At 46.5% G+C, this 17,199-nt stretch overlaps 1 protein-coding gene across 1 annotated transcript in view; it reads right to left on the bottom strand.

Moving 5' to 3' along the window:
* The window catches only part of LOC119458087 (5'-3' exoribonuclease 2-like), a 94,201-nt gene that overhangs the window by 13,256 nt on the left and 63,746 nt on the right, over positions 1-17,199 (bottom strand). Inside the window, exons 21-26 of the mRNA XM_037719901.2 lie at positions 14,578-14,685; positions 11,085-11,174; positions 7,282-7,354; positions 5,841-5,924; positions 5,082-5,185; positions 4,243-4,322 (exon numbers count right to left, since the gene is read on the bottom strand). Coding sequence (XP_037575829.1) covers positions 4,243-4,322; positions 5,082-5,185; positions 5,841-5,924; positions 7,282-7,354; positions 11,085-11,174; positions 14,578-14,685 — 539 coding nt within the window. The remainder of the gene's footprint in view (positions 1-4,242; positions 4,323-5,081; positions 5,186-5,840; positions 5,925-7,281; positions 7,355-11,084; positions 11,175-14,577; positions 14,686-17,199) is intronic.

The following is a 17,199-nucleotide window of genomic DNA, read 5'->3' as shown; positions in this document are numbered from 1 at the left end:
ATGCACAAAGTTGGGGGGTGCGTTTCTTATGCGGGGTAAAATTTTGAGCAATTTTTTATTCTGCGGCCACCTCTAAAGAAGTCGCACTTTCGCCCGAAAGGCGGACCATCGATTGTGATAGCAAATGCGTAGACAGCTATACGAAGTAAAGATAGTAGTTTTATCGGCCATATAAACTTGCAAAGTAATTTAACCAATTGTGCCAGCACGCACAGGCAAACATGAACAAATCAAATTAGATGACCGCGGACACTCGCTGTCAAAACACTGGCCTGAGGAAGCGCGGCAGCAACAGCGAGCAAAGTGACCTTCGTGCTGTGTATCGCTTCATTACAAACTGAGCAGCGATAACAGAGCATGCACAAAAGTATAAACCACCGTCACACATAGACTCAGTCCCTGACACAGATCGCTTTCAAGATACGGTGCGCGCAGCCACGCAATGTGCAGTTGTGTCACCGCCCCCCTCGCTCCCCCCACCCCCCCGGTGCCATGTGCGCGACGACATACGGCACATTTACTCCCCACATTCCTCCCTCGAACGCGGGAGATAGAGCCGCAATCATCGCCGCCAACGGCAAAAATGCGCATGAAGTGTCCATATAATTGCTATCGCAATAAAACTAGGAGACATAAGATACGATTCGGCGTCTGGTATGGCGTCCTATACAAACATACCCGCCGGACGCCATATCGGATGCCATTGTACTGCCTCTCTCCTACTTCACGGCACTGTTCAAGGTGCGTTTATTACGTGGGAGAAAAAAAAATCCTAATTTTGACAACTAAAGTTGGGGTTGCGTTTATTATGCCAGTGCATTCATTCCGTGAGTAAATACAGTAATTACTCATTGCTATTTGTTAAGCAAGCAGCGTCCACCCCTTCACGCAATTTTGATGAAACTGTGTACAGTAAAAGCTCGATGATACGATCACGACTAATACGAATTTCCGGATGATACGAATTTTTCTGTGGTCCCGGCCGAGCCCCATTACTTTGCAACGTGCTAGAGAACGGTTGTTACGAATCGATTTTCAGCCTGCGTCGATTGATACGAATAAACGCCGCCTCACCGACGGCCGCGAAAGAGAACAGCGCGCAGTCACGCGCTTTCTCTCCTTCTCTTTTGGTGCGGAGGCGCGGCGCCGGACAGCGCGGACTCCGTGACTGGGCGCGAAGAGTTTGAAGCGGTGGCGCTTTTGGTGCTTTTGTACTTTTCCTCCTTTTCTGCGAGCCGTCAGATGGAGTGGCTGCTGCGCTTCGGGCCGCGTTCTTCGTGTTTGCGCCATTTTGCCTAGTCGCAGCGAGCTATGTCTCGCAAGCGGAAAGCACTCTCCTTTAAAGACAAATTAGACATTCTTCGATAGGTCGATGAGGATCCCAAGAGGAAGCGGACGGAGTTGGCTAAGGAGCTAGGCCTCGCAACGTCAACACTGAGCACAATTGTTGCACAGCGAGACTATCATGAAAAACGTGCTTTCGTTTAACGTCAACGCGAAGCAAGCGAATTCGAACACGCTTATTTCGAACATACCGCGCACCGACAATGCTCTTAGCAGCGCGCCAAATCACGCGGCGGCGCCTCCGACCAGCAAAAGCTCAGGAGAGACCCCTCAATGCCGCGCGTGAAGGAACGGGGAAAAAAAAAAAAGAACCCGCGGCGGAAATTTTCTTCTCTCAAATTGCAAGGTCGCCGTTTCTGCATCGCGCCGGAACAAGCGTGTACGTGCCGACTAGAGTATTCTAGACAACCGTATTCTAGCACACACTAGTGCCGACGTCTCAGTCACACGGATAAAATGGCAGTGAACCCTTCTCCTCTATTTTCTAGTCACATGTTGACCTTGCACGCTGCGGCAGCAGCGCAGAGGGAAGCAGCGGCGGAGGCACAGTCGGGCCAACGAAACTGCCATGCCCGCCAACGCTCGCTTCCCGATAACGGCACAAAAACGAAACTTCAGGGGGCGGCTAAAATAAGCTGGCGCCAGCACGGCGGCGGGCGCGTACGGAGAACACGGAGAAGTGCGCACGGAGATGTGCGCACGGAGTCGAAGGTGAGAGAGCTACGAGGGAGTTGAGAGGGAGGGCGAGGGGAGCCACCGAAATCCGCTTCCCTGCCGCCCTCCTCCCTCACCTTCGACGGTCTCCGCGCGCACCCGTGTGCCGGCGCCGCCCGCTCGCTCCCTGAAGCTTTGTTTTCTGTCGTTATCGGGAAGCGACCGTTAGCCGGCGTGGGCAGTTTCGTGGCCCGCGCTTGCTATGCGCTTGCGTGCCGCGATATTTCACGACTCGCACCGTTCGTGCATCGTGCTATGGTGCACGAATACTTCAAAAATACGTCCTTTTAATTCGAACACATTTTCGGGCCCCTTCGAGTTCGAATTATCGAGATTCGACAGTAGTTTTAATTGTGGTTCGATGATACGAATTTCGGCTAATACGAATATTTTTCGTGACCCCGTGAGATTCGTATCATCGAGCTTTTACTGTAATGGCACTGCCTGCCATGGGCACTTTTTTAAGAATGTGCATATGCTGTAAGAAAGAAAACGCGGTACAGTCCACGCCCGTTACAACGGATCCGCATGCAACATACTTCTGGATATAACAGACTATTCTTCTCGCTTAGCTTGGTCTGCCTATGTTATCAATGCAACCAATTTCACTTTTAACGGGCCCGGCTATAATGGAAAAGCAGCTATTATATCAGGAGTTCGTTATATATGAACTCGCCTTTAAAAACACTCAAGAATTAGCACTACTGAAGCTGGCGTCAGCAGTTACAATTCGGCAGCACTTTGATCTAAAAACCAGATTTTCAGTGTCATTCTTGTTCTTGGTGCATTCCCACACTTAGCTGCAAACTTCCGTTAGGAAAGTCCATCTAACGAACAAAATGCGGCTTCGTGTAGCTCTTTCAAAACAGCGCCTGGTTCCGATCACCTGTGATTTCGAAACTGCAAGCGCAGCCGCCATTTTTTTATTTGAGAGCTTGTGATATATTTTACTACCAGCGGGACATCACTGTATTCTGCACATGAGAGCAGAGCGTTCTCGTCAGCCAGAAGCGTAAACTTTTGGAAACTACTGCGGAATGTCGCCATTCTGCAAAAGTCTCGGACATCACGGTATCCACATTACGACTGCGCATCAGTCACACAAGAGCTGTAAAAGTACGTTATCTATGTCGCTTCATGCGAAAAAAAACAACAGACGCCACTGCTAACCGTTATAAGCGATCGGCAACATGTTAACGAAGCGCCGCCCAACCATGATCTCCTGATAACGGCACAGCATCCCCCAACCCTTCGCAACACTGCGTGGCGGCTGCGCGTGGTGCAGCGTTCTTGCCGACTCAGGCCGCGTTGACAGGAATGCTTGAGCGGCCGTTGTTCTCATAGTGGAAATACATAGATGGTCATTCCAAATCACAGAACCAGGCGTAATGCACACGGTGCCGCATGGACAATTGCACAAGAACTGGCACACGCCCCCCGCCCTGCTGTTTACGTTGTGCACGGCACGTGCCTTGAAAATGCGTGACCTTCTTCACGGCTTCCGAAATCAGCACGAGGTGGTCGCTCGCTCATCTCAAAGACCGTATCATTGTTGCGGTTGGACTGGGCGTGCTGCCGTGCGCCCAGTTTGGTCGCGCTTCTGTGCTTTAACACGTCACATGTGCCCTCTTTTTACCGTGACTGGGTTTGAAGCGTTCGTTGTAGCAGCACGGCGATTTAAAAAACCTTCGTTATATCTGGAAGCAGTTTCCATACTCACGGAGAATCTTACAATCGCCAATGCACTGAACTATGGTCATTATAACCGATAGATCGTTATATGTGGGATCGTTAAAAGTGGTTTCGACTGCAGTACGGGGAAACTGCCTTTTTTAAGGTAATAGCATCCGAAAAACGGCAGACAGGAAGATGCCATGCCGCCGTATGTGGTTGTACGATCACCCTGTAAATCCGTTTATCTATAGTTACTTATTTTAATTTCAATGTTTTTATCGTTTTTGTAATAGCCTAAGGGTTAGACAGCGGTATCTGCGAAGTTTTGCCATTTCGCAAAATACTGCGACCATAATTTTGGATGAAACGGACTTGGGAGACAACAAACTTTTTTTCTCCGGATTATCGCAGCCCGTTGTCACGAGTGTTGACTGCATAATGAAGAAAATTTGGCAACAATCGACATGAACACTATGACCCAAATAATTTTTGTAAAAGAATGCTACTCACTCTCCAGGTCCGACTGCAATGTGGCTCAGCAGAATTTTCCCGCCAACTCCACCAAAGTACTTGGGCTCCAGGTCAAACTCCTGCGGCACATTGTTGTTTGTGTTACATATTTACACAAGGCGAGACAAAAAGCAACAGCATCTGAACTTGAGTTTGTTGATATGGTAACACTATGTACCTGTAACATTTACAGTTGCTTTTCTATTTATTGCAAATCAGTCTGCAGCAATGCACAAGGTCGAGGAAGTTTCATAAAAGGGAGAAATTGTCATCAACCTGACAGTAGCACGAAGCATATCATGAAACCCACACAGTTCTCTCATTAAGCTTCACAGCTGAGGAAAAATCATTTAGTCCTGGTCCAGGAATTGAACCCGGTACCAAAGCTTATCCCGGGCAATCGCTCTATCGTGTGAGCTAATCAAAAGACTAGGAGATCACAGAGTGAGGCTGATGTAATCGACAAACCCTTTCTACAACCTGGCTTTGCAAATCAATGGCATGTTTGCGTGCACATCGCTCAGCAGGCCAAGTTTGGTGCAGTGCATGGGATAGCTTATTTCATGTTTGATGGATTGCACTCAGCGACTTGTGCGACTGTCATCGCCAGTTGAACGACGAAGGCGGAAGCTCGCAACACCAAAGTTTGGCTGTGCAAATACATTGTTCCGGAAAACAAAAATAATAATTCCTCGCTGACAATATTAGGGGGTGGGAGGGGGGGGTGCTTATGAGGTGAGTGCACTCATTGTGGGCATAAATATACATTAGTTTGAAACTACAAAGTACTAAGATTTCAAAAAGACAACTTGTAGTTTTGAAGGGAAGCACTCCCTCACCATGTTGTAGTCCTTGCAGGCTTCATACAGGCCCAGGAGATAGCTGTACCCGCGGTGACCCTTGCGCACGTAGAAGACGTCATCCCCTCTTGTGTTACGCTTCTCTGCATGACACAACACATCAAGCACATTTAAGCCACGGCGAAGTGCACACAAAAAGCGCAACAAAAGACTGATGAAAGTTTGGAAAAGATCGGAATAAACAAATTCACCGACAATTACGATACTCCCTAACGCAAAATTTGAGCACAGGTCTACATGTGCTTTCACTTCAGGATAGATTGGCTGGCGCGGACAATCTGTCTCGTGCGACACGTTGCAAACGGAGCGAAGTGCGGCGTGACTGCCTGGATAAATCTGGAGATCACGAGAGGCAGCCCGTGGGTGACACATGGGCATGATACACAGCAGCCACCGCAGACAGACTTCCCAGATGACACGCACTACTTCGAGTCATCTCGTAGCTATCGTCGCCTCACTACGCTTTTCTTCTCACGTCTTTCATCCTTCGCTGTGCTCGTTCGCTCAGTTACGCCAACACTCGCCACAGGAACGGCCGCCTAAGAGCTGCTCTCTAAAACCCACCCTATCCACATTTTTATTCCATGTCAGCTCTGGCTTGAGCCCTGCTATGGCACAGCTGTACTGGCGACTTAGTACAGAGGGTGTACCGTCTGTACAAAGCTGCCAATACTCTGTACAAGGGACTCCCACAGATTCAAGTAAACGAAATTACACCTATATCAGACAAGTACTCACTTTCATCTTCTGTAAGGTGAGGATAGACAGTCTGCACTGTCTCAAGCAGTCGCTTCTCATCCACAAAAGGCAGCAATGCCACACCTGTTGGAACAAGAAAAAATTTAAAAGGATTCGATGATCCTGGTTACACAGTTATTTCACAGTTTGATCAACCACAGCACATCTAATAGCTGAAACTTCTGATTTTTTGTGTTAAATGAAGGTACTAGAACTCTAAACCGTAGGAAAAATACTGGCAAGCCTCAGGGTGGCAAAATATTTTTATAGAATAGCTTTTCTACAGCCAGTTTCATTTGCTGGGAGGTGTCGCTGTCGTTATATGATGCAGAAAGTGGTCACATGGGAGCAGGACACCACAACGTTTTCACTCGCTCCGGCTCGCTTCGTTGCCTCCTACGCTGCAATTCATTGCGAGGGCCGCGTAGCAGCATCACGGACGTCCGAGCGAGCTGGAGCGAGTGGCAAAATGTCAGGATGTTAGGTCCTCATGTGACCACCGTCTGCATCACAACATCCCGATGCAGACACCTCCTGCGAAACAAAACCAAAGCTGGCTGTAGAAAAGTTATTCTATGGACGCATGTACACTGCTTATTTTATTTCCCGTGACTGCTTCTCACCGGCTAACCACAGCTACAGTAATCGCTCGGCGCAAGACGTGCCTACATGTACCGGAACTTTCCTACATGTTGACGCCGACTCTATAGCGAAAGGATCTCGTCTAATCAGATTTCATGTACAACACGAATAGTAAAGTACATGAAAGGTCCACTGTAAAGGGAACATACAAGCCGCTGCAGTTGCTGGTACATGTGGAAGTCCTGTTGATGCACTATGCAGATAGAGAAAAGCTAGCTCCCTCATTTATGCGTCATCTGCCGAGAAGTAGGATGTTTCCAGACTTCCGACATAAAATTTGCTCATACTTTCCTAATTTGTGTTCCCTTTAACAATAGACTTGTCAGTACATTCTGGAACATACAGGAGCACCAGTGATAACGGTGGACTGTACGATGAGTCATGCATATAAAAGCCAACACACTTGATCCATAGATCAGATTTTGACGACTGACAACTGTGCTCGCCGATATAGTTGTGCTTTGAGAGCTGTATGTTTTTCTGGGCACAAGTTTGCCCATTAAAGAGTTAGATTTGTGCCTCAGTTTTGGTAGTTTGGTTCCTGTCAATGCAATGTGACATTTGGTGGAGGTGCTGAGTAGAGGTGCTGCAGCCACTATGTTTCCCAGGGTTTCGAGGTCCCGGACCTTTATTTAATGCCAAAACTGAAGAGCTGAAAATATATTAGTACTCTTGAAAACTGAGCTCAAGTGAGATTTCAGTAAGGTTGGTTTATAACAGCCACTTCTGCGGAAAGCACTGGAGCGGCTGAGGAAAGGATCAGTGGACAGACAGAAGTGAAGAACATGGCACTGCCCACCTTGCCAGGCATACTTCTTGCCGTTCAGGTCAATCTTAAAGTCGGTCGGGTAGAAGTCGATGATGGGAGAGTCCTAAGGGAGCAAGGCAGGCAAAATTTTGTCACGAAAAGCTGCTGGCAGCACAGGGGTAGGGGAGGGGGGGGAGGGCATTGCGGGAAGGACACGGCAGGGGAAGAGGAAAGTGGGAGAGAAGACACGCAGCCCACATCAAACACGACACACAAACACACCATTCCCCCCCCCCCCCCTCCGCACCTCCCAACACACTATGCCTTTTACAAAACAAACTATGAAAGAGATGCTAACACCAAGCACAAAATTGGGGTTAAGAAACTGCCCCGTTGTCTTTTGGGAAGATTTTCAGAGAAAAAAAAAAGGAAAAGGGTCAATAATTTGAGTGGAGAAAACTGGTGTTACAGGACAAGCCTTCTCTCTCACATCTTTGCCACCAGAACAAAAAAAAAATCAAATCAAATTGTGGGGTTTAACGTCCTGAAACTGCACATTGCATTACAAGGGACGGCGCAGTGAGGCAGCTCCAGATTAATTTCGGCCACCACATAATTAAAATTCAATTCTGACGTATTTACATGCCAATACCACGATCTTATTATGAGGCATGCTGTAATAGGGGGGCTGCAGATTAATTTTGACCAGCTGGGGTTCTTCAACGTGTACGCAATGAATGGTACAGAAGCGTTTTTGCATTCCGCCCCCATTGGAATGCAGCTGCTGTGGCAGGAATTGAACCAGCGACCTTGTGCTTGGCAGCTGAATGCTACAGCCACTGAGCCACTGCGACAGACACCGATAACATGACAGAGACAGTGTCATCTATTTCTTCTTTCAACACACAATCGCCCTACCTGAGCAAGTCGTCACTATGCTGAGGATGTATTCTCGGATGATCACTTTCGGCGATAGTACTATCGCCTTCACGTGACGCAGTGCTCAACCAGACAATAAGCGTGCACTGAAAGTGATACAGTCAAATCCCCCTACAACGAATGCCGCTACAACGAAATTTCCTCCACAACGAAGATTTTTCAATTTCCCGTCAGCTGCCATAGAAAGTAATACAAAGAAAGTATCTTCATAACAAAGGCCTTTTATTCGGTATTTCTGCAATGAAACTGCGACTCAACTGAAATTGTAACTGCCGAGTAGCCAAATTAGAAGGCCCTTCAAAAGCTGCAACGATCGTATGTCCGCTTGAACGAGTTTTTCGAGGACGAAACCAAATTCGAAGTACCGATTTAAGCCACTGCAATCCATAGCTACGCGTGGTCATCACGCACCTGCGTGAGTCTGCACGGGATTAGTACCACAATCACTGCCGTTTTCTGTAGTGTGTGTCCGGTCGAAATGGCTACGTCAACGAAGAAGCGCAAATTTCTCTCTCTCAATGATAAGGCAAATATGATTGCCGAGGCAGAAAGCGGAAGGAAAAAATCTCGCAGTTTCGCCCAAAAGGCGAAGCATTGATTGCAATAGCAGATTTGTAGACAACTGTACGAACTAAGGAAAGTAGCTTTATTGGTCGTACAAACTTGTAAAAATTCGCTAACTAAATTACCGAGCACGGTGTCACACGCGCGCACAGGTAAACATGAACGCATCTCGCTCGATGACCACGGAAACTTGGTGTCAACAAGCTGGAGTAAGAAGGCGCGGCAACAGCAGCGAGCGAATTGACCTCCGTGCCACCTCTCGCTTCAACGCAAACTGAACATCGAACGCACAGCGCACACGACTCCGCCGGCACTAGTTGCACTTTGCCCACATCGCAGATCGCTTTGAAGATGCCAGGCCAGCAGGGGCGCGCACTTTGTGCACATTGCACTTTGCTTTCAAGATAAAGCAGCCGCGCCGCAGCCACTGTTTGTCACTATGATGCCAATGTCTCGTCGTCTTGGGAAAATGACAATCCGCAAGACACACTGACTCCGGCTACTGCTTTGAAAGCAATGAATCCTTTTGACCTCATCAGAAAAGTTATCAGAGCCCACGACAATGACACTGCAATCAATCTTTTAACGGACTGTGACTCGCGTAACGCCTTTGATTGCAGTGAAGCGTAAGAAATCCAGGCTGACCGACTTCCGGAAATAAAACTTCTGGTAAGCGCAAGCTTGCCAAGCTTGCTGACTTTGTCATAAATGTGTAGTGAAATTGTGATAATTCAAGCCGCTTCACTCCGACAGTGCTTGTGCCACAAAATGAGTGTTCTGCAATCAGCTGGGCCCATGCGTTGGGTTCCACAATGTACGAAAAATGCTGTAACAGCGGCGCGAAATACGTTATCTCGTGAAGTTAACACTTTATTGACCGCCTTCGGTACGTCTCAACCTTTGCCCCCCCGCCACAGTGAAGATTTCCTGGACGATGGTTTCGGTTTCGTTCACGGCTTTGCCGTTTGGTGTACATATAGACATACTAATTTCGCATCAACGAAGTTCCACTGAAGTTCCAACAAAATTTTTTGCTTGCGTGTCCCGTGAATTTCGTTGTAGTGAGACTCTAATGTATTGCCAAAAGCGATTGTTCGAGAATACATCCCCTGTGCAACATCACGGGGACACACTTTGGGAACTCTTAAAGAGGCATTAACAGGTCTTCCACATGAACACTGATCCTAGGGCTTTTGCTGTTCAAAACAACATTCTCGATGGGTATCTACTCGTCCCGGAGCGAAATCTACCAATCAACACTTGACATGATGTTGAAACACTTGAAGAACAATGAGGCAAGCATGAGCTAAGTATGAGGCAGGTGTGCCAGATCTGGTGAGCAGGTGCAACACCACCAGTGAATGAGAATGTGGCTGTGTGAGTGACCAGCAATCTGGATAATAAGTCTCTCTCTTGCTGTTTTTTCTTCTTCCTTTGCAAGAGAGAAATCTTTTCTTCCACACTGTCTCCGGAGGATTTCTCATTAAATCTTAATGAGAGAAAGCGCTGTTTTTTTTCAATAGCATGTGGGTGAGGTGGGACAGTTCTAACGACTTTTAGGAGCACTTTTTGAAATTGGAGAACCTTAGTTTTGGAACTGAAAAAATATGAATACCAAGCAAGTTAACGGATGAGAGGGAGTCATTTTTGGAGCAGCAAATGCCACATGCGAAGCAGCTTTCTGAGAAAGAGATCTTGCTTTTGGAGCAGAAAGCTCCAAATGTGTAGAAACTTAATGAAATGAAGACTCATTTGAATTTTCAGAGCTTTTTTTTTTCTTGGAACTAACGGCTGCAGTGTTCTTCAAGAGTGCCTGACAGTTATAACGTCGATTTCTTAAAACAGACCTCAACAAAAGCTGCACAGATGGCAATTCTGTTTAGCAGAAGCCCACAAGATTGAGGTTTATGTAAGGAATAAATTGTCATCCACCTAATTTAGCATGAAGTTACAAAGGAAACCTAAATGGGTTTCATAGAAAAGAAAGCTTCACAGTTGAAGAAAAATTTTGTCCTGCTTTGCGGATCAAATTCAGGACCAATGTCTTGGGGACCAACGCCTCAGAAAAGCGTTGGGCCCTAGTTTTATTCTCAGACCAGGTCAAATATATATTTTCTTTAAACTTCCTTTTCTGTGTAACCCCACACGAGTTTCCTCTTCGTACTACAATTGGGTAGACGACAATTTTTGCTTTCACAACCTCCACAGATGCTTTGGGTGTCTGCATGGACGTCGCACGAGTGCGAGTGCTATCCTACTTTGAGATAATCAGACACACACTCAAAAGCCCTGGAAGCTTGCCAATGTGTGAGGCACCTAGTGTGCTGGGGCCGTGCATCAAGAACACTCACCGGATCATCCATGAGGTTGCCCCATGGCGTGGGCAAGTGCTGCTTGCTGGCTGCCGGGAACACACTCATCAGCTGTTCCATAGGCTTGAACTGCCATGACACAAGAGGAGGGTAAAACATTCTCATTACACCTTGCTACTACCAGGAAACAGAAAGAAAGGGTAATACACATTTATTTCTGGCATGAAAATTAAAGAGCAGAGACACTTTCAAAGAACAGATACAAAAATTGCCAAAATGCAGCTATGATCATGAAATACAGTAGAACCCCGCTGTTACGTTCCCGGGTGCTGCGTTTTCCCGGCTGTTACGTCGTTTTCGGCCGGTCCCGGCACAGCTCCCATAGAACCCAATGCATTGGTAACCCCGCTGTTACGTCGCAACTGTGGGACCGTTCCCGCATCACCGCATCACACGTTGCGAACTGCCACACCGCGCCGGCCCGAGCGGCCATTTTGACTTTTCACGTCGCTTGGCTTGGTTGCTTGACGATGCCATTGGCCGCCCAAAGTGCTGGGGGCGACATTTATTACGTATTTTCGGTTTCCGCCAGCAAAAGTATGGCCTTTGATATCCGCTTTTGCTATCTAAAGATGATGTCTATGACGCGTTGCGGCCCTAAAATTGGTTTTGGCTCATAGATATTCCGTATAAAGTCCAAGGGCGATAACGCCGTCGCCGCGCCGTATGCTTTCTTTCGCGCGCGAGACGCAGTCGTCGGCTCCCCTCGCACGCTTTCACTCGCACATACAGCATACGGCGCCGCGTCGTGCTCTGGCATCATACTGCGCGGCGGCGCGCGCGGTCCCGCGGGCCGTATCTTGAAAGCGATCTGCGTGGGGGCAGATTCTACGCAGTGTAGGTGCGTCGGTGGCTCGTGGCTTTGTGCGTGCTGCGTGTTCTCGGCGCTCAGTTTGGGTTGAAGCGATAGACAACAGCACGAAGGTCACTTCGCTCGCTTCTGCAGCGGCGCTTAACTGCGCGTGTCCGTGCTCATCGAGTGTGATGTGTTCATGTTTGCCTGTGGGCGCTGACACCATGTTTGTTATTTAGTTAATAACCGAATGTTTACAAGTTTATACAGACGATAAAACTACTATTCTTACTTTGTATAGCTCAACGCAATCGATACTTCGGCTGTCGGGCGAAACTACTTTTTTTCGCACGTAAGAATTAAAATAATATCGTGTGCAGTTCAGCACTACTCCCATTTCTCAATTTTTCCTGTTTCCTGGCTCTTGCATTTCCCGGCTCTTACGTTTTTTTTTACGGTCCCGTGAAAAACGTAACAGCGGGGTTCTACTGTAACAGCCAAATCACAACAGTTCGAACTATAATACGATTTCAATCTTGGTTCATTCAAACACATTTCAAATTTTTCGATGGTGTGCTACGTTTTGAGTTTATTTTTAAGACACTGGTCTTTAATAAGACCTTAAGGGAGTCTTTCGTTTTTGCTTAATTCGTTAATTCACTTCTTCTTATTCAAACTTACTTGTTTATTGCAGCAAACACAGCAAAAAATGGCTGATGACCGAATCATTCTGGGTTTTGTACTAGCAATACCAGAGGAAAACCTGGCATTGGTGTCTGCACGCATGTACTATCAATATGGCTGTTCGTTATCATTAGGAATGTAAAAACTGATGCATGCTGAATGCTACTTGCTGAACATCAGCTAGATATAGTGACATGCATACTCAGAGTGTTACGCGATGAAATGAAAATATTGGCCACACAACACATTTACCGTATTTACATGAATCCAACGCGCACATTTTTTCCGGGAAAATGGGTCCGAAAATTGCCTGCTCCTACAATTGGGTATGAAATCAAAATCGCGTTTGTGGCGCTGGCAACAGCCTACCATCAGAGCCATCAGACGCAGCGTCATCGCCATCACAAAATGGCACCGGTGCACATTTTTGTGAAGGTTGCTGTTGGTTTACGTTATGCTCTACTCGGATCTAACGCGGTATTCTCGGCCAATAACTTTCAGAGATACTTACTATCTTTCTTGTGAGATCTCAATCATGCGACTCGGCCCCAGACACATCTGCATAATCGGCCGGAAGAATCTCCGGGGCTGTGCCAAGTTGCGCACAGTGTCAGATATGCTATCGGATGTATACTTTGACAAGTCCGATGCAGAGTCTTGTAAAATATTGCAAAAGTGATATAGTACTACTCCCTCTAAAAGTGATCACTCGAGAGTACCGCTCCTGTGTGCTAAAGTCTGCGGCAAATCTGTGGCCGACGAAGCGCAAATTGTGAAGACGATGAACAACTTTCATTATGAAAGCTCAATTAAAAAAAAAGCATTACCGTCTGTGAAGGTAAATTCTGTGCGTTTTTTCTGACCGCGAACATGAGGGGCATGCTATATTTTTCTTTTGTGAAGCGGCAGTATGCTAAATTTAGGTGCACTTATACAGTCAAACTTCGATATAACGAAGTTATACTTGCCGCAAAAAACTTTGTTATATCGAGAATTTTGTTATATCGAGGTTTCATTAATTCAATAGAACTAAGATGAGGAAATAAAAATAGTTTGTTACATCGCGAATTTCGTTAAATCAAGGTTCTTCATATCGAAGTTTGACTGTAGTATTTTGTTACTTTAGGCCCGCGAAAATTGGATGCGCATTAGATTCGGAGACGCTTTAGTAGCTGCACACTGATGCCTTACTTGCGATGCTAGCTAGAGACCCAGCATCTTCATTATGTGACACCAGATGTGAGAAGAAGCACAGCTGGAGATTTTTCGCATGTTGTCTATGTAATAACAAAGAACAATAAAAAAGAATCTGCAACATGCTTTGTCAACAAATTCGCACCAGACCGTAGATGAATTCAGGTTTGATTGATTCTGGGGTTTTACGTGCCAAAACCAGTTCTGATTATGAGGCCCGCGATGAATTCAGGTACAGCCCACACAATTCCCATGGTGCTTGAAGGATAGATAGCAGCAACAGATTTGAAATCCAGTAATATCGGCATATTAAACTTTAAGGACAGCACATTCATAAGGCATAATTTTTTATCTTTGATTGACTGATTGATCGATTGATTGATGCAAGGTTTAAGGTCTCAAAGAAACATTGGGGCTATAAGGCACGCCGTAGTGGGGGTACTCTGGATTAATTTTGACCGCCTGGGGTTCTTTAACATGCACCTATATCCAAGTGCATGAGTGTATCTGCATTCCGCCCCCACTGAAGTGTGGCCGGCGAGTTCGGGAGTCAAACCCGCAACCTCCAGCTCAGCAGTGCAACACTACAGCCACTTAGCTACCACAGCGTGTGGCACATCGGCCTATGGTGTTCTGCCTTATAATTAAACTGTGTTTTTCAAGTAAGACAATGCACCATGGCAGAATGCACTCAGCAATCCAAATTAAAATCTGCGCTCTCCAGGAATTGGAATCAAGGCGAGTTGGCTGCATCAGTGGAACCAATGCCTCGGAGACAGTGTACAAAAGGGGAGCACTCACGGGCTGAGTTCCTCGTTCAAACTCGATCTTGAGGTCGCCAACGTTGATGAAGTCAGATGCAAATGGTGCATAATGATATGGGAAGAACCACTTCCAGGATGCGCAGCCCTGCAGAGAAGCCCAGAGGATGACAGATGGCTTTTAGCAAACACAAGGTACCGTCACGAGCAACATAAGAGAAAACACAAAATTCATTTTCACACGAGCACTCGTGATGTGTGAATTCTAACATGACATTTAACAAGCAACTTTCCCGTTGAATATTTAGTTTCATTGGACACTTTTATACAGGGCAGGTGTGCTTATCTACTACAACATCTCGAAGGCGATTCGGGTGTTCCCTTTCATACTGCTGGAAGGAGTGCAAGCAGCCCTCCTCCGCAACTCCACAGTCTGAAGAACTTCAGTTAGCTTCCCACAAAGGCAGTGAAAAAAAATAAATAAAAGCAAAAAGGCTTGCATAAGGCTCTTTGACTCACCATTTGACATATCATTTCATAAGCTTTTAATTCTTTAGCAATTACTCCTTACCATTAATTCATTCATGTTATCAACTTAGCACATCATTTATAAGAAACCTTTTGATTTATTGACATAGCCCGTGAATTGCATATTGAAGCAAATGGACAGCTAGCTGCCCTTGCTCTGTCGAAGAGTGGTAAAAAACGACTAAAACGACATGGTCAGAGCATGGTCACATGGTTCCACACAATTGGGGACCTTTACTGCTTGGCAGAAGCCATGGTGAAATACAGGAACAGGGGTTGGGCAGCTTACATTTCGGGTGCTTCTCCCTGGCTCATCTTCTGTTGACTAATTTCTCATCAGCACAAAGGATCTTCATAAACAAGGAGCTAATCCTTTCAGGTTGAGAGTTTACTGCAACTCTTTAACCCTTTGAGGGTCAATGCCGTAAATATACAGCTCCGCGAACAAGTCCCAAATTGTCGATGCTGTATAATTATGGCGGCTTCTGTATGTTTGAAAAACGTGGCAATTTTTCAACTATTTGTTGCCCAGCAAGTGCTGCCACCCTGTGTGGATACAATGAGTGATTATTATATATTTTTTTTTGCTGACTTCTTGGGTTTCATTCCCCGGGTTTCTCACGCTGGCATCTAACCAAATGCACGCGCATCCGCACATGCGAGGGCACACAGTGGTGAATTTTGGTTTGATCTCGCGGCTGTTTCTGTTCGTTGCACTCGTAAAAACTGGTGTCTATCTGGTTTCTAATCTCCCAAAGGGTTACCGCTAGATGCTCGCTTGTCTGTTGCTCACATGAGTGCAATTAGATCTGTTTACAGGTGGGCACTGGTATATACAAATGCTGCCACTGTATACAAACGATGCTGCCATGCCTGAGCTTCTTTCGAGACTCGGCTCGAGAAAACTGATTGCCCCTCGTTAGCGATGGAACGAAGGATTACTGCAAGTTTTTGACTTGTTTGGTTTTTCTGACGGGCACACAACCAAAGAGTTTTCTTGCGTGCACTTACATACACGGTTCGATTACGCTATGGGCATGCGCATTGGTTCCTCTGCTGCAAGTGAGTCGAGTGGCAATTCCTCCGATGCAGACTGCTACCCAAGTGTGAATCAGAATGTATCAATTCAAGTGTACCTACTTTTTTATTCTTAACATAAGTACAGTCGACGACCGACTTTCCGAACACCCGATTTTTCAGACTTGCCCAATAATTCGGATGCCTTCGTGGCACCGCCACGTAACCCATGGAGTCAATGTATAAAAACGTCTTGAATTTTGGATGCAAAAAAACCTTCGCTGTCCGATTTTCCTTACTTTTTGCCATGACTGCAGGTCCAAAACGGCATTGATCGTAGCCACCACTGCCGCCATTTTCATTAGCTCACCTCCTCGAACCGGCGCTCTCGCACACAGATCTGCTGGCAACCGTAGCCACCACCGTGGCAACGCTAGGCCTAGCTACTTCCGACGTTCGCTACCAAGCTTCTTCTTGTTCGGTGCAGTGTTTTTCATTGAAACAATTCGCCGCTGTTTGCAATGGCGCTGACTTCACCTTTGTAATAGTTGCCAATGTCTTGGAAGCTCGAAAAGCACAGCGCGTTGCATAATGCCAGGTCCCGAAAGTGAGATTCGCCTGAATACAGCCATGTTGCGCAGTGAAGCATACCAAAAGCGTGAAGGGGCAAGTGTCTCGGGACACAGTATGTATTCCTTAATTGCGCACGCGGGCACACGCCGTCTCTTATCACAGCACGAGATACAATACGCCTAATAAGTTCTGGCAGGCCTTCAGAGCAATTTTGGAAGTGCCTGTGGCGATTTGAGCCCTTAAGGGCAGTAGAAGGCATGTATGTATTCGTTTTTTCGGACTGCCCGATTTTTCAGACATATTCGCGGACCTAGGGAGTCCGGAAAATTGGACATTGACCGCATTTATGGAAGCCCATCTGTATTCATGAAGAAACAATGCATGTTTACCTATGGAAAACATTTTTTGTCACTTATAATCACTCTACAAAACTGCAACAAATGTGACGCTAGGGGTTTGCATTTGGTGAAAAAACTTGACCCTAAAAGGGTTAAGCTACGAGAGGCACTTTCAAAGAAAGCACAGCTACCACACACACATGCAA

The sequence above is a fragment of the Dermacentor silvarum genome, chromosome 7 (genome assembly GCF_013339745.2).
Source record: "Dermacentor silvarum isolate Dsil-2018 chromosome 7, BIME_Dsil_1.4, whole genome shotgun sequence".
Classification (NCBI taxonomy): Eukaryota; Metazoa; Arthropoda; class Arachnida; order Ixodida; family Ixodidae; genus Dermacentor; species Dermacentor silvarum.
This window is presented reverse-complemented; position numbering and strand designations above follow the sequence as displayed.